We start from the raw sequence: 22,709 nt of genomic DNA on the forward strand, positions 1-22,709 counted from the left end.
TGACGACACACAGCATTAGGAGAGATAGAATTTATGAAGAAAACAGAACACCTCAGTGGCTAATATGGACAACAATTTCTGAAATTGGTCCAGTTTTGACTGATAACGCTGAAACCGGCTGCTGCGAAATGAGTTGCGAGGGCAAGTGAACACCGTCACTGTGACGTTACGAGGCTCAGGTTGGTATTAGTATAAGTGTCTGACAACATTATTTAAAAAACCTATCAGGTCGTGAAACATGATTCTATGTTATCTGGCAATCCATATACTCTGGATCAAATAAATATAGGCGCCATCGAATTCAAATTAATCCACATTGTCGAAATCCTCTAAATCTTCAGCCTTGACAGGGACAATCTTTTAGATGACATTACTCTTTCTGTACTCCAACACAAAAACTCCACCGTTATCTCCCAGCAACAAGTCAGCTCTCGAGATTTCAGAACTTGGCCTCTTGACTTTATGAATACCTAGGAAAACTCATAGTTGCAGCTCAGATGGCGTTAATGGTCTACAAGAGTTAGCGGTCTAATTCTTCTTTGGGCAGCTAATGCTAATTTGTGTAACCACATGTTTTGCATTATGTCCAGTGATGTAGGTGATGTAGTGGTAAAAACAGACTTAAATATGACTCTTTAGTCATCATCACACCATCAAAGTCTCAAACAATAAGCAAAATAACAATTAACATGAGAGCTATTTAGTTTGACTTATATCGGTACTGTCATAGTTTGTAAAATAATTGATTTACAAAAAACTTCTTTGCTATAACAAGTTTTAGATTTTTCAATGCATGATTTCATTGATGTTAAAGTGCCACACTTGGCTGTTTGAAGCTTAGCCACATTTAGATCACTCCATGTTGCACCAAAGCTGCTATTAAATAAAGGCAGCGCAATGGGAGATCTAGTAATCCACATGCAGGCAGCATGGCTAAACAGAGCCAGCTGAATGTGTTCTTGTGTGCCTTCGTGATTGCATCAGCGCTGTAGGGACGAAAGAAGGACAGATGTGCTAGAAGTCCAGAGCCCCGCCCCCTCGTCCTCTTCCTCCCCCCACCATCCGTCCTACTTTTGCCCATCCATCAATCCTTCTCTGTCCATCTGTCCATACCCTCAGAGCTCAGCAGCTGTGTTTGTCATGACACATTTATCAGGGTCGTCAACAGAAACAAGGCCTTCATATATAAATCAGTTTTGTTAGCCCCAGGAAGGGACACATATACAAGTATGGCCATGCACAGGAAATATGACTACCACGGTAAGTGGAAAAGTCCTCTAAGGCCAAAATGTACAAATGAATAGCTCCATTCTGAAAGTGAGAAGGATGAGAAAAACAAAATCTGAATATTTAGATAATGGGGAAAAAGGTGCATAAGATAACAACAGAGTTGAGTAAAGAAAAAGTAAGTGAATGATCACCGTCTTACTTCAGTAGTCCACAAGAGCCATGACAATATACCTGGGAAATGCTTCCTAAAACCATAAATCATTTCATTGCTGCTGGATGGAAGATAAATAGTAGCTGTAAATGCTTTGGCGATGTTTAAATCTTTTTTTGAATTTCCAAAATTTCCACAATTAGAAATGCAAATAAACAAAAGTGGATGGAATCTCAATTCATGACGGTATGGCTTTTCATGATGTCTTTGAGTGTGGCCATTCTAAATATCTACAAACACTTTAACCTATCACTATTAGCTGGTCAGATGACACGTCGTACAAAGTAGTTTCAAACATAGTCAGCAACTCTAAACCTCTAACCCTAACACTAACACTGCTAAATACCTAATCCTAACCCTTAACCTAATCTAAATCTGATGTAGTTTCTAAACTTAACCTAAAGAGCGAAATAATTTCTGACATCTAATATACTTTCGTCCTTGTTTGGGTGAATAACAACCTGTAAAATGTCTAGCTCCTTGATGAAGTAACAATTTGCAGAATTGTCTTCATTATGGAGAATCTTATCAACTTGCAATCCTTTTGGCCATTTGGTACTTGGATGGAAGAACAGTGCACACACACTCCCATACACATATGTAGAATAAATGACAGCTGTCCGATTAATCTCCAAGGTCTCAGCTTTCCGTTGCCAAAAGAGAGCAGTGCAGGCGGACATGAAAGGAGAGGTCAAGACTCAACGTGGCTGAGGACGAATCGACCTGGAAACTTGCAGTGGAGGGATCATGTTGCAGGGGAGGGGGAGAATGGAGACAGTGTGGGTGAAGGGGCGATGGAGAATAATGAAGTCTTGAACATGTTGAGTAAGCTTCACCTACACTGATGATATTATTGTTGAAATATTTTTTTTACATGCTTTTCCTTTCCCTTTTTTCTCTCCACCTAATGAAAATACTATTTCCATTCAAGTGTGCTGGCACAAATGATGCCCAGCTGACTTTCTGTATAATAATATATATGGTTGAAAACAATACTTGCTTCATTAGGGCAAGATTCATAGGCTGTAAATATGCACCTTTTCTATCAGCCTAAGTTGGACCAAAGATTGCCTTGATTGGCCAATTTAAAGTCTGCATTATTTGCTTCACTGATCACATTCTCTTATAAGTAATATATGTAATGTAATAAGTGTTTTTGGACACTGGTGAATCAGTCCAACACGTCACCTTCACCGGGAAAGAATGTCTCTTAGCACCCTGTTCAATTCCTCATAAAAAAGGACAGCTTATCCTGCTCTGACTTGAATTATTATTTGGAGTCCTTGGCTTTTCTGAAAGTATTCTTGAGAGATTTAATTTGGCATGCCTGCCATGATGGACAGGAACCATTCCCCTCCATCTTTTTCAAAACCTCCTCGTAAATTGTCCGGTTGCAATATGGATCTTCCAGTTTCCATTGTACTGACTCTTTGCAATCAGACAGAGTATGTTTTCTGTGAACTCCATCCAAGAGATTCCATTTGTGCGTGTTGTTCTTGTTCTTGATGTTATCTGTTGGCGTGTGATTGAGTAAGTACTTCTGCTTATGCAGAGGACGTCAGCTGAGTAGGCGGTCCTTCAATGTAGCCCTGGACACATTCGCGCACACACTGCTAAAATAGTACAGCAATATACCGCCACATGTGGTCTGAGCGATTCACAACTGTCCACTTGTGGTCACATCACCCAAGACACCTGTTAATGCCAGGTCTGACCATTCACTGTGACCCTCCATACTAATGGTAATGAATGATAGTAAGCCATAAGTATTATCTCAAATGTAAGAACATGGGAAATGCAACAAGCTCAAACTCTAAATGGTACGTAAATTCAAAATGTAGGAAATCAAAAGAGCTCTCCCATTTGGAAGTATAGTGCCTAGCAGAGACTCAAATGCTTAAATGAATGATACTTTAAAAAACAACAATGAATAATAATAATCAATACCAACCTTTAACAGCTTTGGTTATCAAAATGTGCAGTGTAATTTTGGACAATTATTTGTACTCACAAATGGTGTACCGTTTGTACTAACAGAATGATTGCTAGTATGGATCACTGCCATCCATTTCGTAGAGGTCTTTACTGGTCCACAATTCCTTGTAACTGAGACACTCAGACTGAGTCCGGGTGTTTCCAGATAACTGTGAAATTTCCTTCACTGAAACTTACCCTTACCATAACCATAGAAGTTAATATGTACAGATATTGCAGAAAGAAATAATTAAAAAATATATTTTTAATTAATCTTTAAAAAATAATTGGAAATCTGGACTTTTGCAGAATTGTACAATATCATATTTGTATGGTTGTGATGCCAGTGTTGGTGGTCTCTCTTTATCTGGGTCTATTGGGGTGGTTGGGTCCAATTATCCCCGGGGTCTATTCAGACCAGGTCTGTTATCAGGTCTTCTTTTCTGAAAATTAAGTTGTTTTTTTGTCAAACAGCAGTTTGCATCAAAAACATGTTGTGATCCCACAGATGTTTATGGTCTGCTCACAATGATCAAATGTTTGCCTGGAGCGAAACCAACATTTAGCTCTAATATTTCCTCTGCCCTGGCCTTTCATAACTATTGCAGCAGAACAGAGTTGAAGTCTGTGAAAATATGGAAGTTAAATGTTGGTTTCACCCCAGGCACACATTTGTATCATTCAGCAGAGCACCATTCGGAGTATTAAGGTCACAAATGGGTCTGCCCAACTGAAGCACCACACACCTCGCAAACATAAGCACACAGTGCCAACACATCCTCACCCCCAACTCGCCTAATACCAATATTTGATCTGTGCCCCTCGACATAGGAGATGGACGCACTAGGTACTCCTCTAGGATTAGTTTACAACGTGTCAGGAGGCTGTGTCAGTATACACTCGTTACATAGTGTCCTCCTCCTGCCTGCCCTGAGCAGACACTCACAGTCTTTAGTACACCACATCTACACCACTCTTACAGTCCACTATTGCTGCAGGAGGGATTACATGGGAGTTAGTTGAAAGCCCAGTGCATCACATACAGCCGCTAAAGGGCCACTGACCAAACATCTGTATTTGACTAGTTGGGAGTGAGAACGGGTTGACTGTGCAGTTTCCCGATGTTACTGTAAATTATTTCTTGATACATTGCTATACCTTTAGCCAGTAGCGGCAGCTGGAAAATTTTCTAGGTAGAGCCATCCAATGAATTTCAGCAAACATCCCAATATGATTTAATGCAAAAAATATAGGTATCAAACATGCATTACTACTTTGCAGTTAAACATTTAACATTTATTCCAACACGAAAAAAAGTAGTAAATAACACTTTGATAAACATGTCAGGACATCATATTTGTATTACCCTTACAGGCAATTCAGTATAATATATATATACAGTATATATCATATAATAATATTCAGTATAATATAAAACACACACATACATATATATAAATATAATATAATAGAACATGTTTATTTATTGAGATGCCCCTATGGACCTTGTTATAGGAGGTAAAGATCAGGAGAAGTAAACATGAAGTGTAATTATGAATACTGATGTTAAATTAAGCTATGATGAGTTTTCACTGTTAATTTAACATCTCAATTACATGTTGATGCCTCCATGACCAAGTTAAGCAGATGAGACTATGTAGAAGAAAAGATGTTCACTTTGCCTAATATGGTAGCTTGACAGAGTTCTCCATGTGTGTCCTGGTGTTCTCATGTTTCCTTACCTCCTCATCCCTCACTCCCTAACTGTCCGTGCTGGATCTGTCCCCGTTGTTTTAAAAAGCTAAATAAGTTATTAGCATGACGTCATGCAGCTAGCCAAACCTGTCTGGTGTACAGCTAGTAGAGAAGCTTCACATGTACTGCTTCCCTTTCCCGCTAGTCTGCTGTCTGATTGTGAGGTCAGGCTGATCTGGGATCTGTAATCTATCTGTAATCTAAAAATTTGATGTGAGCACTAAGCGCCTGGTCCATGATGTCTACAAGCACATCCTCGCTGTGCACCAGGTTCCGCAGCTTTGGCGGAGATTCTGCAGGCCAAAGAGCTCTTTGGTCTGCAGAATCTCCGCCAAAGTTCTCCTCTCAAACGGGTCTTGGAGGAGTAGTGCTCACGCTGGCGCTCGCCTGTAGAGACTTCTCCTGACGAGAACGCGCAGCTCGGGGCCAAAAGACTTTGGTCCCGAGCTGAATCTATTTGAGGACGCTGATTGGCTAAATTGTATGTCACTCATTTATGTCTTTAATCAGCAATTGGCTAAACTGCTTCATAGACCCGCCTCTTGTGGGCCATTTCTCGATGGCCCCAGCGCTGCTGAGACATGCAGACAGGCGGCGAGGACGTGCAGGAAAAGCATATAATTTACAAATATTACTGGGTACATTCCATATTTCAAAAACACAAATATTGACAATTTGTAAAATGTATTATTATTATAATGTTTTTTTTGTGGCTCAAGGAGGGGCGCTCAAGGTGGGGCCACGCCCCATGGCACTCTATTGGCCAGCCGCCACTGCCTTTAGCCAAGACTTGGGGTTGCTTTTATTGAAAGAAAGTGCATAGTGCTGCTCTAAGACTATGTCACTGCCCTTGCAGAAAGCATAAAGCCATTCCCCTCCTCTTCTGGTGTGTGTGCTGTGTGTTAATGTTATAGCTTGCAGTAATTGCTGGACTCCCACAATCCTTGGAGATCATTCCATATGTGCAGGGACAGGTGATTTTATTTGGATATAGTGCAGGTGGCTTGACTGAGTAACTGTATATGCTCTCATCCCACCCACCATCAATTAGACCTTGTTTACTCTGGAGGGCTATCTGTCCATGGCCGGGGCCTGCGTGTTTAGGTAGTCTCTAATGGGGCTGTAGGCCGTCGTATAAACTCACTAGTAAAAAGGAAGCAACTCTGGGTCTTTATCAGACAAACACAACCTTGGACTTTACAGGGAGAGTCTTTTTACAGGTTCAAACAACAGCATTTGTTCATCAACATGACACAGACTGGTGTAACCCTGTTCCTATAGGCTGTAGATGGGCAGAACCACGCTTAACGTCATATCTTCATGTTGTATGTGTGTGTGTGTGTGTGTGTGTGTGTGTGTGTGTGTGTGTGTGTGTACATTATGCTCAAATCTGGTTTGTGTATCTACAAGAACGCAGGAATGTGTGCATGCTCGCGTGTGAATGAAATGAAAAGTCATTTGCAGAGCTCCAGCTGTTTCACACAGAGCGCCAGGGAACATGAGGCACGGGTCCAACCAGCTGAGCGCTGCACGCCCATCACTGCAGCCAGTCAGATCCAAGTAGGACAAGCTCAGCACCTACAGGAACGGAATGTGTGGCAAACACCTCATTACACTGAACAGAGATGGAAGTGAATCTATTCGGTGCTCTCCACATGTAATTAGAAATGCGACAGATACTCCTTCGCAGGCTATAAGTGAGGATTGTTTTGCATGCGTTATAGTGTGAGAGTTCAGCCAAATATGCAGATGAAGCAAATTTAGTGTGTGAAAGGTAAGAGTTGTACTGAAGGATTTGGCTCAGATGGGCATCACTAATATATGAGGTGTCTGGACTTTATAAAACTTTACTGAAGGGTTTAAGGAATGGCATAGCAGCTATAGACGCTTACAGCAGATATTGTCAACTACTGAGCAGCGGCCCATTGGCGGTCCTCAGAGCACCACCTATTGGGCCGCAGAGCTACTGCCAAATGGTTCAAATCAATTTAAAAAGATACTTTTTGGTTAATTTACAAAGCTAGTTATTAAATTAAATTTCTAAATTTTCTAATGAATTCACATAACTACTTCAAACAAAACATAATTTCCATGACCAGCCAATCACACATCATAGAGAGAAAGGTGTTTTGCCACTGTTAGCTGATGTGTGAGACAATTCCCTGCGCCAGTAAAAGCTCCAAAGAGTGAGGTGAGGAAATATGACCCTGAATACATTAAATATGGATTCATAATGACAGGCAGCAATGGTGAGCGGAAGCAGAACATTTATTTTGGTCATTAGCTGACAGTGGCATAACACCTATTTAGGCAACAGCCTGGGTTTTTTTCTCAATAAGTTGGGAAGGTGCTCCTTGGTAATTCAGGTTAATAATCAGAAGATGGCCTTACGTTACAGAGAACCCCTGGCTTACAGTCTTTCAATCTTCAAACAGGAGGGTGCTCCTTATTAGTAATGTAAATAAAAGTAAAAATAAAAAAAAAAGAATGACTAATTAACACTTCTGTGGAAAAGCTTGCACCGAGCTGAAGAGATGGTCTGCGGAGCTCGCAGAGAGCTGCAGAGACGCACCGCGTTCTTCTACCTTTTCATATCTGTGGTTAGGGAGCAGACAGCATCATATCAACTAAAGTTTGAAGAGGCCAATATCTGTTGGTCTTCTGTATCTCCTAAATTCCTCACTTCTCCTATGCAGATGAATAAAAAAGGTACTTACCAAATAATTTATACACACAGAGAACCATCAAGAGAAGGACATGTTCATGATACCAGACAGATAGAGAGGCTTTGATGCCATTACCCACAGTCTCTGTTGTGAGACATGAATGTGGTGCTGAGGTCTTTCAAAATAAAACCATAGAGGTGTTAGTTTAGACCAGCAGCTACTTTTTAGACGGACACCAGTTGGGGTCCACACTGGGATCTAAGTCAGTGTTGCAACACCTGGCTCTTAAAGATATAGTATTGGCTAAAGTAAAAAATGACCACAGACCAATAAACTCTGCTGAACGGATTACAGTGTGTGTGTGTGTATACAAGTTTTTCCCAAAGCAGACAAGGTTTCAACTTGTAGATACAAGTTGAAACCTTGTCTGCTTTGGGAAAAACAGAGATCTGTTAAGAACCAAAACTCTCCAACATGTTTGAATAATGTTTGTCTCACAGACAAAATAAATGGACAACCTAGCTAGCTAGAGTTAGCTCCCCCCACACACCTTCACATTGTGTCACATACTTGAAGTTGAGTTGAAATAAATCTCTGGATGTTCACTGATCGCTTTGGAAGTGCAGGGTGCAAGTTGTGGCCAGGGTTAGTTTGTAGAGATGCTGAAGGTACATTTTAATAATGTTGTGATAAAATAAAGTTATGGTAAAATAAAAAATAAATCACAATATTATTACTACTAGAATATGTTGGTGACAACACAAATGAACCAGGTTTTACTTGGTGTACAACTCTTTTGCATGGAGTGTGTTTTAAAGACAAAGAAACTCTAAAAGGTTCAGTATGCTTCAAATGTACAAATCAATCCTACATGTAGGACTGGCAGTGCATTTAAACAAGTCGCTCCTCAAAGAAGTTCACGGTTTTGTGCTTGGTTATAAGCGCAAAAATTTCACGGAAGTATTGGTATGAAGAATTAAAAGAGAGAGCTAGAGATAGAAGTCTGATCTTTACCTAGGTTCACGCCTCAGTATACCTGGTCAATCACTGCCATGTGGGCGTGTTTGTCAGATTGTCGTTTTGGGAATGTTACAAAAATTGAGGGACCCCTCCCTCCTAAATCCAACATCAGAAAAGCATGGGTACGTTATTTGACGATCTGGCAAGCAGTCTGAATAAGCATTGTGACAATGATAATAATAAACTTAACTGTAACATTAGAAGAATACCATCTGCCTTTGCCTGCTGATTTGTGTTGTGTGTTCATGTCTTGCCACTTTGCACCATCCAGACAACCATTTGACTTTTTGGGGTGTGTGTGTCAGTCTGTCCAAATAGAAACAAACGTAATGATGTTCTGTTCTTGCTTTGGCTTTGCATTTATGTTTTATGGGTGTTAGTGTTTGTGTTGTTAGTGTAGTGCTCATGTTATTTTACAAGGTGGTGACCATGACCAAGACCTATGTGGAGATCGATCGCATCCGGGCAGTGTGTAGCCTATGTATTGGGTGGTCAATGTGCAATATAAAGCTTAGTAAACCTGATGCTACAGTGTCTTGAGCTATATCTTCCATGCAATTCACCAAAGTACATGTAGTTAAATGTTTATATTGACTCTTATTCAGCCATGTTGCCCTTGTTATAGCTGTTAAAGCTATCTCTACGTTGCTGTGTATGTACAATGCTAGCCACTAAAAAACGAAGTCAAATTCTTTATATGGGAAGTGTACTCATTCCTTGCTAATATAACAGATTCTGATTCATAGTGCACACTTAGACTGATAAAACTGAAATGTACACAATCAAACATGTGAACATAACATGTAGCTAGAGTACTGTTGTTTACTAAATTAATGAATGAGTATAAGGTTAGGGGAAAGCCAGTTGTTCCCCATCTGGATGACATGTACCAAGCATAACGTTGAGTTATCATGCACTGCCCTCTAGTGAAAAAACAAAGTTACCGTAATTTGACACGTCATCAACAGTGCGCCGTAGTATTTCACGCATGCGCAAGAGTATGGAGCAGACAAATTTCAAACTGGACGGCGGGTAACTAAGTCTGGACAGAAAAAAAAAACACACAACAGGGGTTCATTGTCAAGAATTTCACAAAAAGTTGAAGAAAATGACCAGCACATTGAAAGGAATTACTCTCAAGGGAAGCGCCGAGCTGGTGGCCGAGTTCTTCTGTAAGTATTTATATTTATGCTTTTCAACTCGTTTGGAGCGCATTCCACACGCAAACATGCAGTGCTAGTATGCTAACGTGACTGGGCCGGGTCTGTGTGCAGTTTTAATGTTTTCAACATGCCAATCGGAGCTCAATTCAAATATCTGAAAATCGTGTTTGGAGCTTAACGTTACGCACCAGTTTACATTTGGGCACATAACCAACCAAAGATAATTTTGTTAAGTTAAATGTGTTTTAACTTGAGGCTACACAGTTTACAGTGAAGTGTACCTCCCACCAAGTACTTTCATGGTGAAAATGTGGAGCGTAACACACGTTACGTTAGCTTAACAGATAAGATAAGGGGGTATTCCGAATACTTACGGTTACGTTACAAATGGACTCAGTCAAAAACAAACCAGGAGACTAACCTTTCCTTCGAGATGTCGGTCACTATTTAACGTTACAAGTTGTATCGATTGTCTGGAAGCATAGCAACGTTAGCATTGATGGACGAGGTTCGCTAACTTGCTTTAGTGTTAGCTTACTGTGTTTTCAATGCTACATTGATTGAAAAGCAGACATGCAGAGCGTTCGTTCGTTAGCGGTGCTGCCACGTTTACCACGACAAAGGTCCGTTAGCCCACTGCGATACTTTATGCGCTTTATGTATGTGTTGTATTAACTCATTTCATTCTGTTCAGCTGTGAGCCGCTTGCCTGTCCCACTCTCCTACAATGACAGAGTGATAGTAACGTTATGGTTTCATGTGGATTCACTCTCTGCACCACAGCTTTTGGCATCAACAGCATCCTGTATCAGCGGGGCATCTATCCTCCAGAGACTTTCACCAGAGTCACCCACTATGACATGAGCCTTCAACTGACCACTGATCCCAAACTGAAGAACTACCTGACCAATGTGGTGTCTCAACTCAAAGGTAGCCTCGGAGGATTGCTTCTTTATGCCTTGAGTGGCTTTCCTCAGGATAATTTACTGTAGGTGGCATCATAAATATAAGTAACGTTTTTATGTTCTCATGTAGTTGTTTCATGTTGACAGAGACAACAGGTAAAGTCATTTAGTCAGGACAGTGGTGCCATTGCCGTAACGTGCTTTATAAATTGAAGTTCTGCACTGGTGTCAGACTAAGACTTGAACCCAGCCCATACGCCAAATGACTGAATCTGACCTGTACTGCCAAAATTATTGTTTTGTTCCATTAATTACCAAAAGTCGGCGTACCGCGCTAATGCAACCTATTGACTGTCAGTGTTCCCATCTGGCATTGTATTTCTACTTGCTAAATATGGCACAATTAAACAAACTGATTTCTAAATATATTGCAATTGAAAACTAACCAAACCTGAAACCCCTGAGCATAAAGCTGTATGCAGCTAACCCAAATCATGATGGGTTCATGTTCATTATAGGACTCCAACAAATGCTAATTTTCATCATCGATTCATCTGCCAAAATATTCATCATTTGGTCCGAAGTGTTAAAAACTCTAAATGTTCATTTCTTCATCTAGTAAAACCCAAACACATTCAGTTTATTATAATTTAAGATGAGGAAAAGCAAGAGATGCTCACTAGATTAACCTTTGATCAAAATAGTTGTCAATTCATTTTCTGTTGCTCAATGAATCAACTAATTGTTTTAACTTTTGTTGCAATTTTAACTATACTTTCATGTGATATGTCAAATCAGATGACCTTCAGCTCTCTTTAAGAACTCATTATTTGTAATTAATAATATTTTCTTTTCAAGTTGTGATGAAAATGCACTTCCCTTTGTTTATAGCTTCAGCATTTTGAGAATGGACGTACAGCAGGGTTAAGCCAGTGTGAGTTTAAGATAACTGTCATATTGTATTGTGCACTTTTGCATTGATAATGGACTAAATGTATTTAAAAGAAGTGGAGTCCTCAGTCCCTGAGTCATTCAAATACATGTATGTTTTTCTATCTATTTTGTACGGGCAGAAGAAGGGCTGTGATGTTTTGGATCCCTTTCCCACTGTTCAGTGTCAGGATACAGGGGTTTGTTCTCTGTGTTGCAGAGTGGCTGTTTGAGTGCACAGTGCAGAAGTTTGTGTTGGTGATCACATGTCTGGAAACCAACAAGGTGCTGGAGAGATGGCAGTTTGACATCGAGTGTGACAAATCAGCCAAGGAGATCAGGTCAGCTCCGCTACGTCTACCGGCCCTTTAAAAGTCTCACAATAGTTCATTTAGCTGCATTCTTTCAAATAGTTCAGTAGCATTTCAGACCACTTCATCCTTGAGTTTAGGTGATGAATGAAATAAAGATTCAGTGTTCTTTATTGTGTGTGTGTGTGTGTGTGTGTGTGTGTGTGTGTGTGTGTGTGTGTCATCATTTAGTTGTCCAAAACTACTAAAAACACATCAGGGAGTCGCACTCTATTTTGAATAGAGTGTGACTCCCACATACACTGTCCTGCTTTCCCAAATCACTACAGCAACAAGTGTGTATTCATCCACCGATGCAAATAGTCCCTGATAAATGCATGCATATTTCCTCCTTTATGATAAAACCCACAGTGGCCAGCTGTTGTAGGGAAATTATTTGACCATTTCTAAAAAGGAAACTATATATTCTTGACCTTTTTTAAGGATTTACATTTTGGGCTTTGGTTAGAGTGACACGGACAAGGTGGGGAAGTCAGTGAGTACTTAGAGGTGGATTGTTAGTTACACACACAAGGAACAATATATAATATTGTCTTATTATAAGCAACTGTTTAGAAGACATTTTTAAAGAGTCTACTCCAAAAAACTATAACAGTTGCTGACTTTAATGCCACAGAACTAAATCCACTTGTTTGCATAAGTTTGGGGTCTTCATAATGAAAAGTTACCAGAGGTTACACACCATTAACAGCTGATCATAACACAAGCTTGTACTCTGTAATTGGGCAGGATCCTGTCGCCTTAGTTTAGACGGAGCATCAGTTGATCAGCTATTTTCCTTCATGCTCAGCTGACTAGTAACATCCAATAACATTCCTAGCATTATGCACATGTTCATGGCCTGGCAGCTCCCACAATGCCTCACTTCAGTGTGTATGTACACAGTACTTCAGATCATGCATGTAACTCACTTCTCACGTGTCACCCAGTGCTCCCAGAGAGAAGTCCATTAAGACCATTCAGGATGAGATCCGCTCAGTTATCAGGCAGGTTACAGCCACAGTTACTTTCCTGCCGCTGCTGGAGACGCCGTGTGAGTAGCCACAGCCGTTTGTACCAACAAACTCGTATTGGTCTCCATTTCAGTTTTCACTAAGTTGTCAGTTGACTAATCCTTTGACACGCTGATCTTTGCCTTCTCTTCCCCAGGTGCATTTGACCTCCTTGTCTACACAGACAAAGACCTGATGGTTCCTGATAAGTGGGAGGAGTCTGGTCCTCAGATCATCGACCAATCGGAGGAGGTTCGCTTACGCTCCTTCACCACCTCCATCCACAAGGTGAACAGCATGGTGGCGTACAAGAGGACGGACTCAGCTTAGACCTCTAAACCACAGTGCCCCTCCTCCTATGAGCTGTACATACCACCAACCACTGCCCTATAGAGAACAGTATATTCTACAGTCGCTGTCTGAGTATTCTGTACACAGAGAACTGCCATCTTCACTGTGTCACTTGTCTTTTTGAGAGGAACGTGACGGCCCCCTGCTCGTCTACACTGATGTAAATATTTCTCATTAGCTATGATCTGTGATCTCTTTTCTTTGGTAGTGCCTTTCCTTTCTCCCAGATGGTCAACGTCGGTTTTAGAAGCTAGTGCTTTAGATGTTAATCTTTTTTAACATGTCATGAATAAATGTCTTTCACAAAGGTTTTTTTTTTTGTGGTTTTACTGCTTGTGACCAGAAGGTGGCAGTGCAACATGTTGGTTGGTTTCAGGTGATTCTGTGGTTTGTAGTGTTCACATTACACAGTATGTCAAGTTCTACAACCATACACGGGACACATAGAAAATAAGCATTGCTCTTTAATGGGAACAACCCAGAGACGGAAGCAGTGAGAACTTAGATATTCAGTTTTGTGAAGAAGCACAGAGGTTAAGCAACAGACACATCAAGGTAGGAAACACAGCCACAGATACACAAATGAGACTCCTGGGCATGTGTAATAAAATGCACCTGTTACTGTCTTCTGTATAATGAATCGTACAATAGACTCGCCAGACTCATTGCACTTCAGGCAGGACCCTGCTTGGCCTCATGTATGTAATGAAACTTTTCAGTTGCTGTAACTTGAAATATTGCTTTTTGGCTGAGCTTCAGTAATGAGACTGCTTAAAGGGTGAGTACACCCTCACATTCTGCTACCTTCCTCACAGCATATTTCAAACTTGCAGCACAGGCTATGTAGTTTGTGAGCTGGAGGGTCCAGGGACAGGAGAGGTGTGGCAGTCAGAGCTAACCAGCAGCCATTGTCAGACTCTGTCTCTGCAGGAAAATCTGGTGGAGCTTTGACCGTCACTAGAAGCACCTTTGTGTCCCACTGACCGAGTCCCTGTGTGGGCTGCTGTGTTGTAGCTGAACTAGCAGATCTACGAGAGGCTCTGCAGGGGAGGGTCAGTAAATAGCCATAGCCCTGCTGTTTAAAATGCAGCACAGTGATCAGTTTTGTTTACTGACACTGCAGACAAACAAATCCTGTTTGTGGCTTGCTAATGCTACTAGCAGCTATGTGTGCCCTGCTTTTTATACTGAGCGTGGATGCTGCTACCACAGTAGGGGGCGTGGTCATCAGATGTATAGACCTGTAGAGTCTTACTTTGTTACAGTCAGGGAGAGGCCAGAGAATTCAGCTGAACCAAACTTTGAAATTCAAGTGGACACATACACATAATTATAAGCTTCTTTTTTTACGCATAGTATGAATAAAATTGGGAAAATCACCTGTTATATGCTGACAAGAATTTGTGATTTTGTGTAATCAGTTTTTGGGTTTTTTCCTCTTTAAATGCTATTCGGCCCTACTCTCAGAATTGATCCAAAATGGAGTTTGCAGGCCTGTTGGTATTGGTACCAAAACTTGCACATGGTACTCTCATTATTATCATTGACTTTATATGAGAGCTAGTTTGGACATGTGTTCTACCAGCCTGTTAGTGGTTGCTGTGTCAGCATCTGCCAGTTACAAACCAACAAACAAAAACGTGGTAACTTCACTTACCATTCTGATACTTCTGCTTGCTGCCGCTTTTGGTGCACAACAGTTCTCATTTGGGTCAAACATGTATGCTGGAATCTTTCCAATGTTTCCTCTAACTGAATAGACCAGAGGCCGGAACTGTCGCTGCACATTGTGAGCCTGACGTGGAAGCTTCCCGCCGCCATCTTCATGCACACTGCTCAAGAGAGGGGGGGGGGGTGAAGGCTTATCTACATCAGTCATGACCGAAATAACCACTGCTGCTGCTTTAATACATGTTCCAGGTAAACCAAAGGCCATTGTGTCTGAGTTTATAACATCATCTGGAGGCACTCTGTGAATTTCACTGTATGTCGGTGTATTTACTAAGGCTGTATGAAGCCAAGATAAACAGATTTTGCTGTAATTTAATAGCAATAAACTGAAAGGCTTTGGCGATACAGCGTCCTTTGGGCCGCCCGGCATGAATTTGTCTAACCGTGTCTTGTGTGATCACAGCATAGGAATTATGAACGCCTCTGTATTTTTGGGAAATGCGATACATGTTGTTTCTGTTGCCTTCTTCAGATCTGTCCCTCGACACAATACTATCTCTATACTTCCACCTCGCTGCTCGTTTTTGCTCTGGTGTGCACTGTGAGACCAGACAGGTGTCTGCCTTTCCAACTCATGTCCAATATATTGTATAACCAATCAAGCCTCTCAGAGCTGGTCAATAAAAATGGGAGGCACCTGAGTTAAATTTCAAGTGTAGTGATATTTCTTTTCTTTTCTTATTTTAATTGCAAAAATATTCGTATGACATTTTTTCGCTTTGTCATTATGGGATATTGATGAGGGGGGGAAAATGAAAATAAAAGATTTTAGCAAAAGGCTGCAACACAACAAAATGGGAAAAAATGAAAGGCTCTGAATACTTAATGCACTGTACTAGAAAGTTGTAACCATTGCAGCGGTGCAGCAGTGTTTTTCTCTCACTGTGATTGAGTGTCATTTGTATCTTTAAAGAACCCGTGTCAGCATAAAGCCTTGATACTTTCTGAATTATTTTCACCAAGTATCGTTGATACAATCAGGCTTTGCAGTAGAAGTAGAAACTGTCTGAAGTATTTGGGCCAATCATTTCTCTCTTGGTGAATTTCTTGTACATCAATTCAATAAGAGAAGCTTAATGATGGATACAAGGTGTTAATAAATGACAGTGTACCAGAGCTAAATGGTATACTTGTGCCATCTTATTGGTTTGTTTTTAGCAGAGTTCAGTTATGCAATAGAGCATAACTGAAATGAAAGAGACCTAGTAGTAAATCATGACACCGTCTGGTCAGGCTGCTCACAATTTAACGCAAACGTTACTTCATCGCTCAATATATAATAAAGTAAAACAAACAGCCTCTTATAGTGGGAAAGCATTAACGGATGCAGAGACATGTGGACAAATACAAACTTTTTTTCTTTTAATTGTGAATTGGTCCTATTTTATCACAAGGCAGTGGAAAAATGTAGACCTAGTCTTTGGCTCCTTTACATTTTGAAAAAATAATAATTCTAAGTTTCAAACAACACAAAACAGTACATTTCCAAAGAGTTGTTCCTAAAGGTCCTTCAAAAAAGCAGAGACAGGATTTGTTAAAGTATGAAAAGTACATTTCCTACATAAAGCAGTGTGTGCTCGTGACAAAAGGAGAACCGTACGATATAGAAACTCTAATAAATATATCAAACAAAAATAAATATACAATAGACAAGACAATGAGTGAAAAAAAAGTTACAAAAGACCCTTGTGTGTGTATTCTGTGAACGAAGGCATTTAACAAGCTTATCAGATTATTGTGACGCTATGTAAACTATATAGTTGGTACAATATCTGGACTTCAGTGTTCCCCTAAATGTTACTACCTGTGAGTGATAATATGTGAGACTTCAAGATGAAAGCCACTCTGTGCAAAAATAAAAAAGGCTATTGTAATAAATATAGCTTAGTGCAGACTCTGTTATTTTCTCTGGTGAGTGACGCCCATGGAAAAATGGTGACGATAGGAAGACAAGTCTCACACAGTTTGGCGAAATGAGTATGACCTCTGAAACAAGGATTATGTGTCATGTGCACAACATTGCACTTCATTGTCATGGGAGTTGGAGTTTAAGGTTTTATGTTAAGGTATATTACAACCTGGGTCTTATTTTCATAGATCTAGCCATCGTTTCTATCTGTTCTATGTACTCAGTTAAGTTATTACTGAGATCTGGGAACACGGCGATATTGTTACAAAAAGTCAGCTTTTAGATGATCCGAATGGTTGTAAAGCTTATGGAAGCTTTAAAAAGTCTTTTGGAAGCTTTAAAAAGTCTTAGTCTTTTCTAGTGATGCTGCCGCATTCCTAGATCCGAGTATTTAACTTGGTGAGCACAAACTAATTATTACAGACAGGAAGGGACAAACCTACAATGAGACCAAAGTTGCAGGAAACTGTTGTCATTTTTCATGTGTAAGCAAAACTCTCGGCATAAGTTGGGACCTGAACCTGCTCAAGAGTTGGTCAATTTGAAGGAAAGTGTGTCTGCCCCTTTACTGTCAAACCAATCTAAAGTTTTTTTTCAGCAGACAATCTTTTCTTGTTAGAGAAATTATCTCATTTGTCTTTTTAGATGTCATGCTAATTTCATGACATTTTGAGAGACCAGGTTGGACAGGAAAGACCCTGGAAATTTGTGCTGGTGTTGGGATCACAGCAAGCCGTTAACCAGCCCCTTCTCGCACTCCTCGGCCAAATGCTTCCACTGCTGCCGGTTTTCCTGACATCCTTCCAGCAGTGGGGAGCAATACTCCGACATGCCAGCCAAAGTCTGTGACAGTGACAAAGAAAATGTTAATTCATCTTTGGGGGAAATAATAAAAAGATTTTCCATCTTTGGCATTGACAAAATGCCCTTTCCAGCTTTTCATTCGGTACAGTGGTTTCTCGCAACAAAAACAGTCAATTTGTTGTTAAATTGTTGGATTTACCTCATACAACTGAGTGCAGATGGCATCAATGAAGGACACCTGCATGCTGGGTATTTTATCTCTCTTCTCACGATTCATCAGGTCCTAAGGTAAAAGGATTGAAAAAAATGACATGTAAACAAAATGAACAAACTGTCCATAACATCTAACATCATGTAGTGACATATTTCAATTGCTTGTTTTGTCAAAAGGCAAAAACCCAAAGATTTTTCATTTTCCATCATGCATGCCAAATGAAAGTGGCAAATCCTCACATTGGAGAGGCCAGTGGTATTCTAGCTTGAGAAATGACTATAAAAAGATAATCAATAATTATTTATTGTTTATTTGATCAGCTGCCTAACTACGCAGGGCGGGTCTCCAAGTAAAGTTATGGGATTCATAATTATGCCATAAGGGCCCATTGAAGTAATGAAGCCAGATAAAACCATGATAACTGGTTGGTTTGTCTCTATGGTAAGGTAAGGTCATCTTTATTATCCCCGTGGGGCAATTTGTTGCACAGCCAGCAATAATACAATTAGCACACCAATCAGAACACAATTCACAAAAATGACAGTGTTAATCAACACTACATGCTATTTATGACAGAGGCACAGACAAACTGGCAGGAGGCTGATTTTAGTCCGTGTGACTTTTCATAAGATATGATTCATAATATAATAACAAATACAAAATAATAGTAATTATAATTATAAACACCTGATTTATGTCATGGTTTAAGCAAAAGACTTTAAGATTATTCATAATTATATATCTAATATGCAATTATTTAAGACATCAATAGTCCTCCAGTCATCAGGGAACACACATACATATAGTTGAGTATCATCAGCATAGCGCTTAAATGAGAGGCCATGTCTTTTGATGACAACAACCAAAGCACATGAAGATTAAAAACAAACCCGTTACGGATCCCTGAGGCACACCACAGCTTAGAGAGGTGTTGATCACACAGAATAAACTCCGACACTTACAGTGGGCTCAATGTTCAGCTCCTGTCTCTCCTTATCCCCCTGCTCGAAGAACTCAGTGGCAACCAGCTCTGCAATCTGCATCAGAGAGAAGAAACTGCTTAGTTCAACTATAATCTTTAACCTAAAGCAGACATATTGATTCAAAAAGTCAGTGGAAATTTTGCTGATGAAAAGAACACGACAAAAAAAGAACCATCAAGGACTTGTATCTTAGCAACAATATTAACACTTAGTTCCAAAAGTGGGTTACTACATGCAAAAAACTTGCAAGAGTGTTTTTATCCACTTGTGATACCAAGGACAGAAGAAACTGTTCAGGTATCACAACAAGGAAAACATCACAGTCTGATGAGATTAAACTGATTTTTCAAACTTTTCTGTCAACATCAATATTAAATCCTGAGGGGTTTCTTTAGAACAGGGGTCTCAATGTGCTGAAATATATCATTGGCTGTGGTACGGCTGCGCACAGAAACTCAGCAACTCTTCTGTAACTTTTAATTGGCCATTAATATTAATATTAATATTAATGTGTTTGCCGATAGAGAGATATTGTTGAACAAGCTCTTCTTTTCTGGACGTAGAATATCAGTGATTTACAACATACAATTCTTCAGAAATTGCGCTTTGGTGAATGGCTTTCCTGCTTTGGCGGTTAACTTAACCACATAACTTGCATCAATGGCAGCAGCATCCTTCTTGGCTTTATGGAAAAGACATTGCTGAGACTTCAAGTCTCTGGCGCTGCGTGGCTCGTTTGTTTCTCGGTGTCCCTGGTATTTCTCAGAGTTTAGTCGAGTAATGATGTTTGAGATTATATTTCTATGAAACAGCAACTTTTCCTTCCTACCAGGCAGGTAGCTTAAACTTCACAAAAGAAACCCTGCAATGTCCATCTTTCTGGAAACTGTCTGAGTTCATCCACTTCCTTTTCGGTTTAAAAAGAGACCTTTGATCTTTGTTGGTTGCAGCCAAACAACTCTAATAATATGTTTTAAACAGAAATATATTTGTATTATTTGAACTGTAAATGAAGGAGTTGTTTAAATTGGTATAAAAAATAGGAAAAAAATATAAATAAAAAAAATATTTTGCATGCCAGATTATTTTATATTTTTGACATCATGTCACAGGCCATTCCCTCTCCGTTTCTGGCTGCCGGCAGTTTGAGACCCCTGCTTTAAATGGTAAAATTACTTGCATTTATATACCACTCAAAGCGCTTTACACTACATTTCAACATTCACCCATTCATACACTGCTGTTTGCCCAGCGTCCACACGGCAGACACAAAGTTAGCTGGTGAGCATAGTGGAACATCTAGCAGCCAGATATTTCTCCCAGGAGTTGGTAGAGACCAAAATAGAGGTAGGGAGAGTGAATAATACATTCATCACGTGGACACAAACATGACTCCAAAAACATGTATATTCAATTAAATGATGTCAATTTTGGTGGCAGTCCTTTTGTCACTTCCTGAGTATCCACTAAACCTAAAACAAAATGCAAATCTCAAAGTGATTAAGGTTCAGTTAAACCATTCATAAACTAAAATGGAACTCCAATGAAAAGTAAAGAGGAAATAATCTTCCCTTTAGTTTTAGCAGAGGAGAGAGGATGTTTAAGTGAGGGAACATATTTGCATGTTTACTTCCCTGAATGTTTTTTTCCAAGAGGACTGAGGGCACAGCTGTTTTCATTAATGAGCACTCACTTGTCAACACGCCACCACATACACACATACATAGAGTGCCTGTCTGAACTTCTCTCCACTGTGCCTGTGGTTCCTAACGAGATGCCGACTAACAGAGGTCAGCGGGGAGATGAAACAACAGGGACACAGCTCTGAGATGGATAAGGAGAACTATGAAACAAATATGTGTGTGAGTGTGTGTGAGATAAAACAGAGTGCTAAGATGTAAACAGAGTCAGAAATGGTAGGATCAAATATGACGACAGAAGAAGATATTAAGCAGTGCTGCACTGCTCTTTGCTGTAGAAACCTTTTAGCATGTTGCACTTCAGGTTAGACCCTAATCAGTGACAGAAGATGTTTTGCCTTTGAAACTGATGAGAAACACCTGTTGTGACATCACTGATTGGGGTGTGGCCTGAATTGAAAGATGCTAGAAAGTCTCAGCCAATAGAGATCAAATCAGCAGCTTTCTATCCTCTGTCATTCAATAGAGAACTAGCCAATGAATGACTACTGCTGTAATTTAAACAATGTTTGCCCTACCATTTACCTAATTTATGTGCCATTGTTTCGTTTCAGCTCAGAATGAGTCTTTACTGCCCATCGGCCACACCCCGAAACAGACCACAACAAAGCTAAAAGGAGAGTAAATGTTGGACTAAAGCGTTTGACATACTATCTGCGTCCGCAGTAAGCCGCAGACTAGTACCAATCACGCAGACGTGCACGTCGATCCATTCATACTACAATTGAGGGTCTGAGTCGGTTGGCATTCCAAGCATGCATATTACCCGATCCACACGCTATTCTATTTGGGAGCAGTAATGCACCATAATGCTGTTTACCAGGAGTCTTTTGTATTCTTTTAGAGACAATAATATGGGTAACGGCGGATCTCCTCGAACAACCTCTCTTCATAACAAGCATCCATTTGATCTTTTTCTTCGTCTTGGCAAACCAGATAGAGGTACCAACTGGACTGGAGTGTGGAACTATACTGGAGCATGTGCAGTCAGCGCATATGCTATGCCACCCATAGGTGCATGGCGACATTTACATCACGCAAACCACAGATGAGGAAGGTATGAATTGGCCTTTACATACTGCTAATGTTGCTCTGTGTCTGCTATGTAAATGAGAAACTGTTTGCCAACACCATAAAACTACATGGGGCTGTTGCTATGCCACTATTATCCTGGACGGCAGATGGATTCTCGCAATATCACGAGAGCACACCGCAATCACAGGATCACAAGATCACACAAGAATCGATCTTGTCAGGCTTCAAGTAAAGCGTTTGTGTCAGAACCACAGTGTTACGGACCAATCAGTGTCCTGTGAGGAGTTACTGGCAGCTACGGGCGTGATTTAGGTGTGTGTGATGCAACAGAGGGGGGGACTCTTCATTGGAAGAAGTTCAGCTAACTGGAAAATCATTGGGTTTAAAATCACGCAGCTGCATGCTAAGTTGAACCTGATTGCTGTGTCAAAACCAGAACAAGTTCAGCTGAACCACAGCTAAACTGCAGCTGAACTAATGTATGTTCCAAAGGTCGACCCCACACTGTGACTTAAAGCAAAAATAGACCTTTTCACTGGGGACATCTTGACTTGTCTTGCACTAATGCTGCGTTCCAGAAGCCTTGGAACTAGTCTACGATGTACAATGGAGTTCCTATAAACTCTAGGAAAATCCATCTACCCCAACTTCACAAAGAAGCTGTTGTCTGACATCAAACAACAATAGAAGCATACATTGTTAATGGTAAACCATCAACTACAGTTGTGTGAAAAAGTGTTTGCCCCCTTCCTGATTTCTTATTTT

At 40.3% G+C, this 22,709-nt stretch overlaps 2 protein-coding genes across 2 annotated transcripts; one reads left to right on the forward strand and one right to left on the reverse strand.

Moving 5' to 3' along the window:
- Positions 1–9,871: 9,871 nt before the first annotated feature.
- mad2l1 (MAD2 mitotic arrest deficient-like 1 (yeast)) lies at positions 9,872–13,875 on the forward strand. The gene is made up of 5 exons (XM_031874279.1): positions 9,872–10,028; positions 10,803–10,949; positions 12,075–12,195; positions 13,155–13,258; positions 13,375–13,875. Exons 1-5 carry the CDS (start codon positions 9,965–9,967, stop codon positions 13,545–13,547), a joined length of 609 nt encoding a protein of 202 aa, XP_031730139.1. The 5' UTR covers positions 9,872–9,964; the 3' UTR covers positions 13,548–13,875.
- A 2,763-nt stretch (positions 13,876–16,638) lies between these two features.
- On the reverse strand, positions 16,639–20,083 carry LOC116398185 (cGMP-specific 3',5'-cyclic phosphodiesterase-like). Its single transcript, XM_031874269.1, has 3 exons — positions 19,189–20,083; positions 18,212–18,295; positions 16,639–18,051 (listed from the first exon to the last, which is right to left on the reverse strand). Exons 1-3 carry the CDS (start codon positions 19,267–19,269, stop codon positions 17,932–17,934), a joined length of 285 nt encoding a protein of 94 aa, XP_031730129.1. The 5' UTR covers positions 19,270–20,083; the 3' UTR covers positions 16,639–17,931.
- Positions 20,084–22,709: the final 2,626 nt, after the last annotated feature.

Source organism: Anarrhichthys ocellatus, unplaced genomic scaffold, assembly GCF_004355925.1.
Source record: "Anarrhichthys ocellatus isolate YVR2014 unplaced genomic scaffold, GSC_Weel_1.0 scaffold79, whole genome shotgun sequence".
Taxonomy (NCBI): domain Eukaryota; kingdom Metazoa; phylum Chordata; class Actinopteri; order Perciformes; family Anarhichadidae; genus Anarrhichthys; species Anarrhichthys ocellatus.

Coding starts and splice junctions, on each gene's coding strand:
- mad2l1 (XM_031874279.1), top strand. CDS start 9,965: ATGACCAGCACATTGAAAGGAATTACTCTCAAGGGAAGCGCCGAGCTG. Junction 10,029..10,802: donor GCTGGTGGCCGAGTTCTTCT/GTAAGTATTTAT, acceptor TCTGCACCACAG/CTTTTGGCATCAACAGCATC. Junction 12,196..13,154: donor AAATCAGCCAAGGAGATCAG/GTCAGCTCCGCT, acceptor CGTGTCACCCAG/TGCTCCCAGAGAGAAGTCCA.
- LOC116398185 (XM_031874269.1), bottom strand. CDS start 19,269: ATGCAGATTGCAGAGCTGGTTGCCACTGAGTTCTTCGAGCAGGGGGAT. Junction 18,296..19,188: donor AGCTGAACATTGAGCCCACT/GTAAGTGTCGGA, acceptor CTTTTACCTTAG/GACCTGATGAATCGTGAGAA. Junction 18,052..18,211: donor TCTGCACTCAGTTGTATGAG/GTAAATCCAACA, acceptor TCACTGTCACAG/ACTTTGGCTGGCATGTCGGA.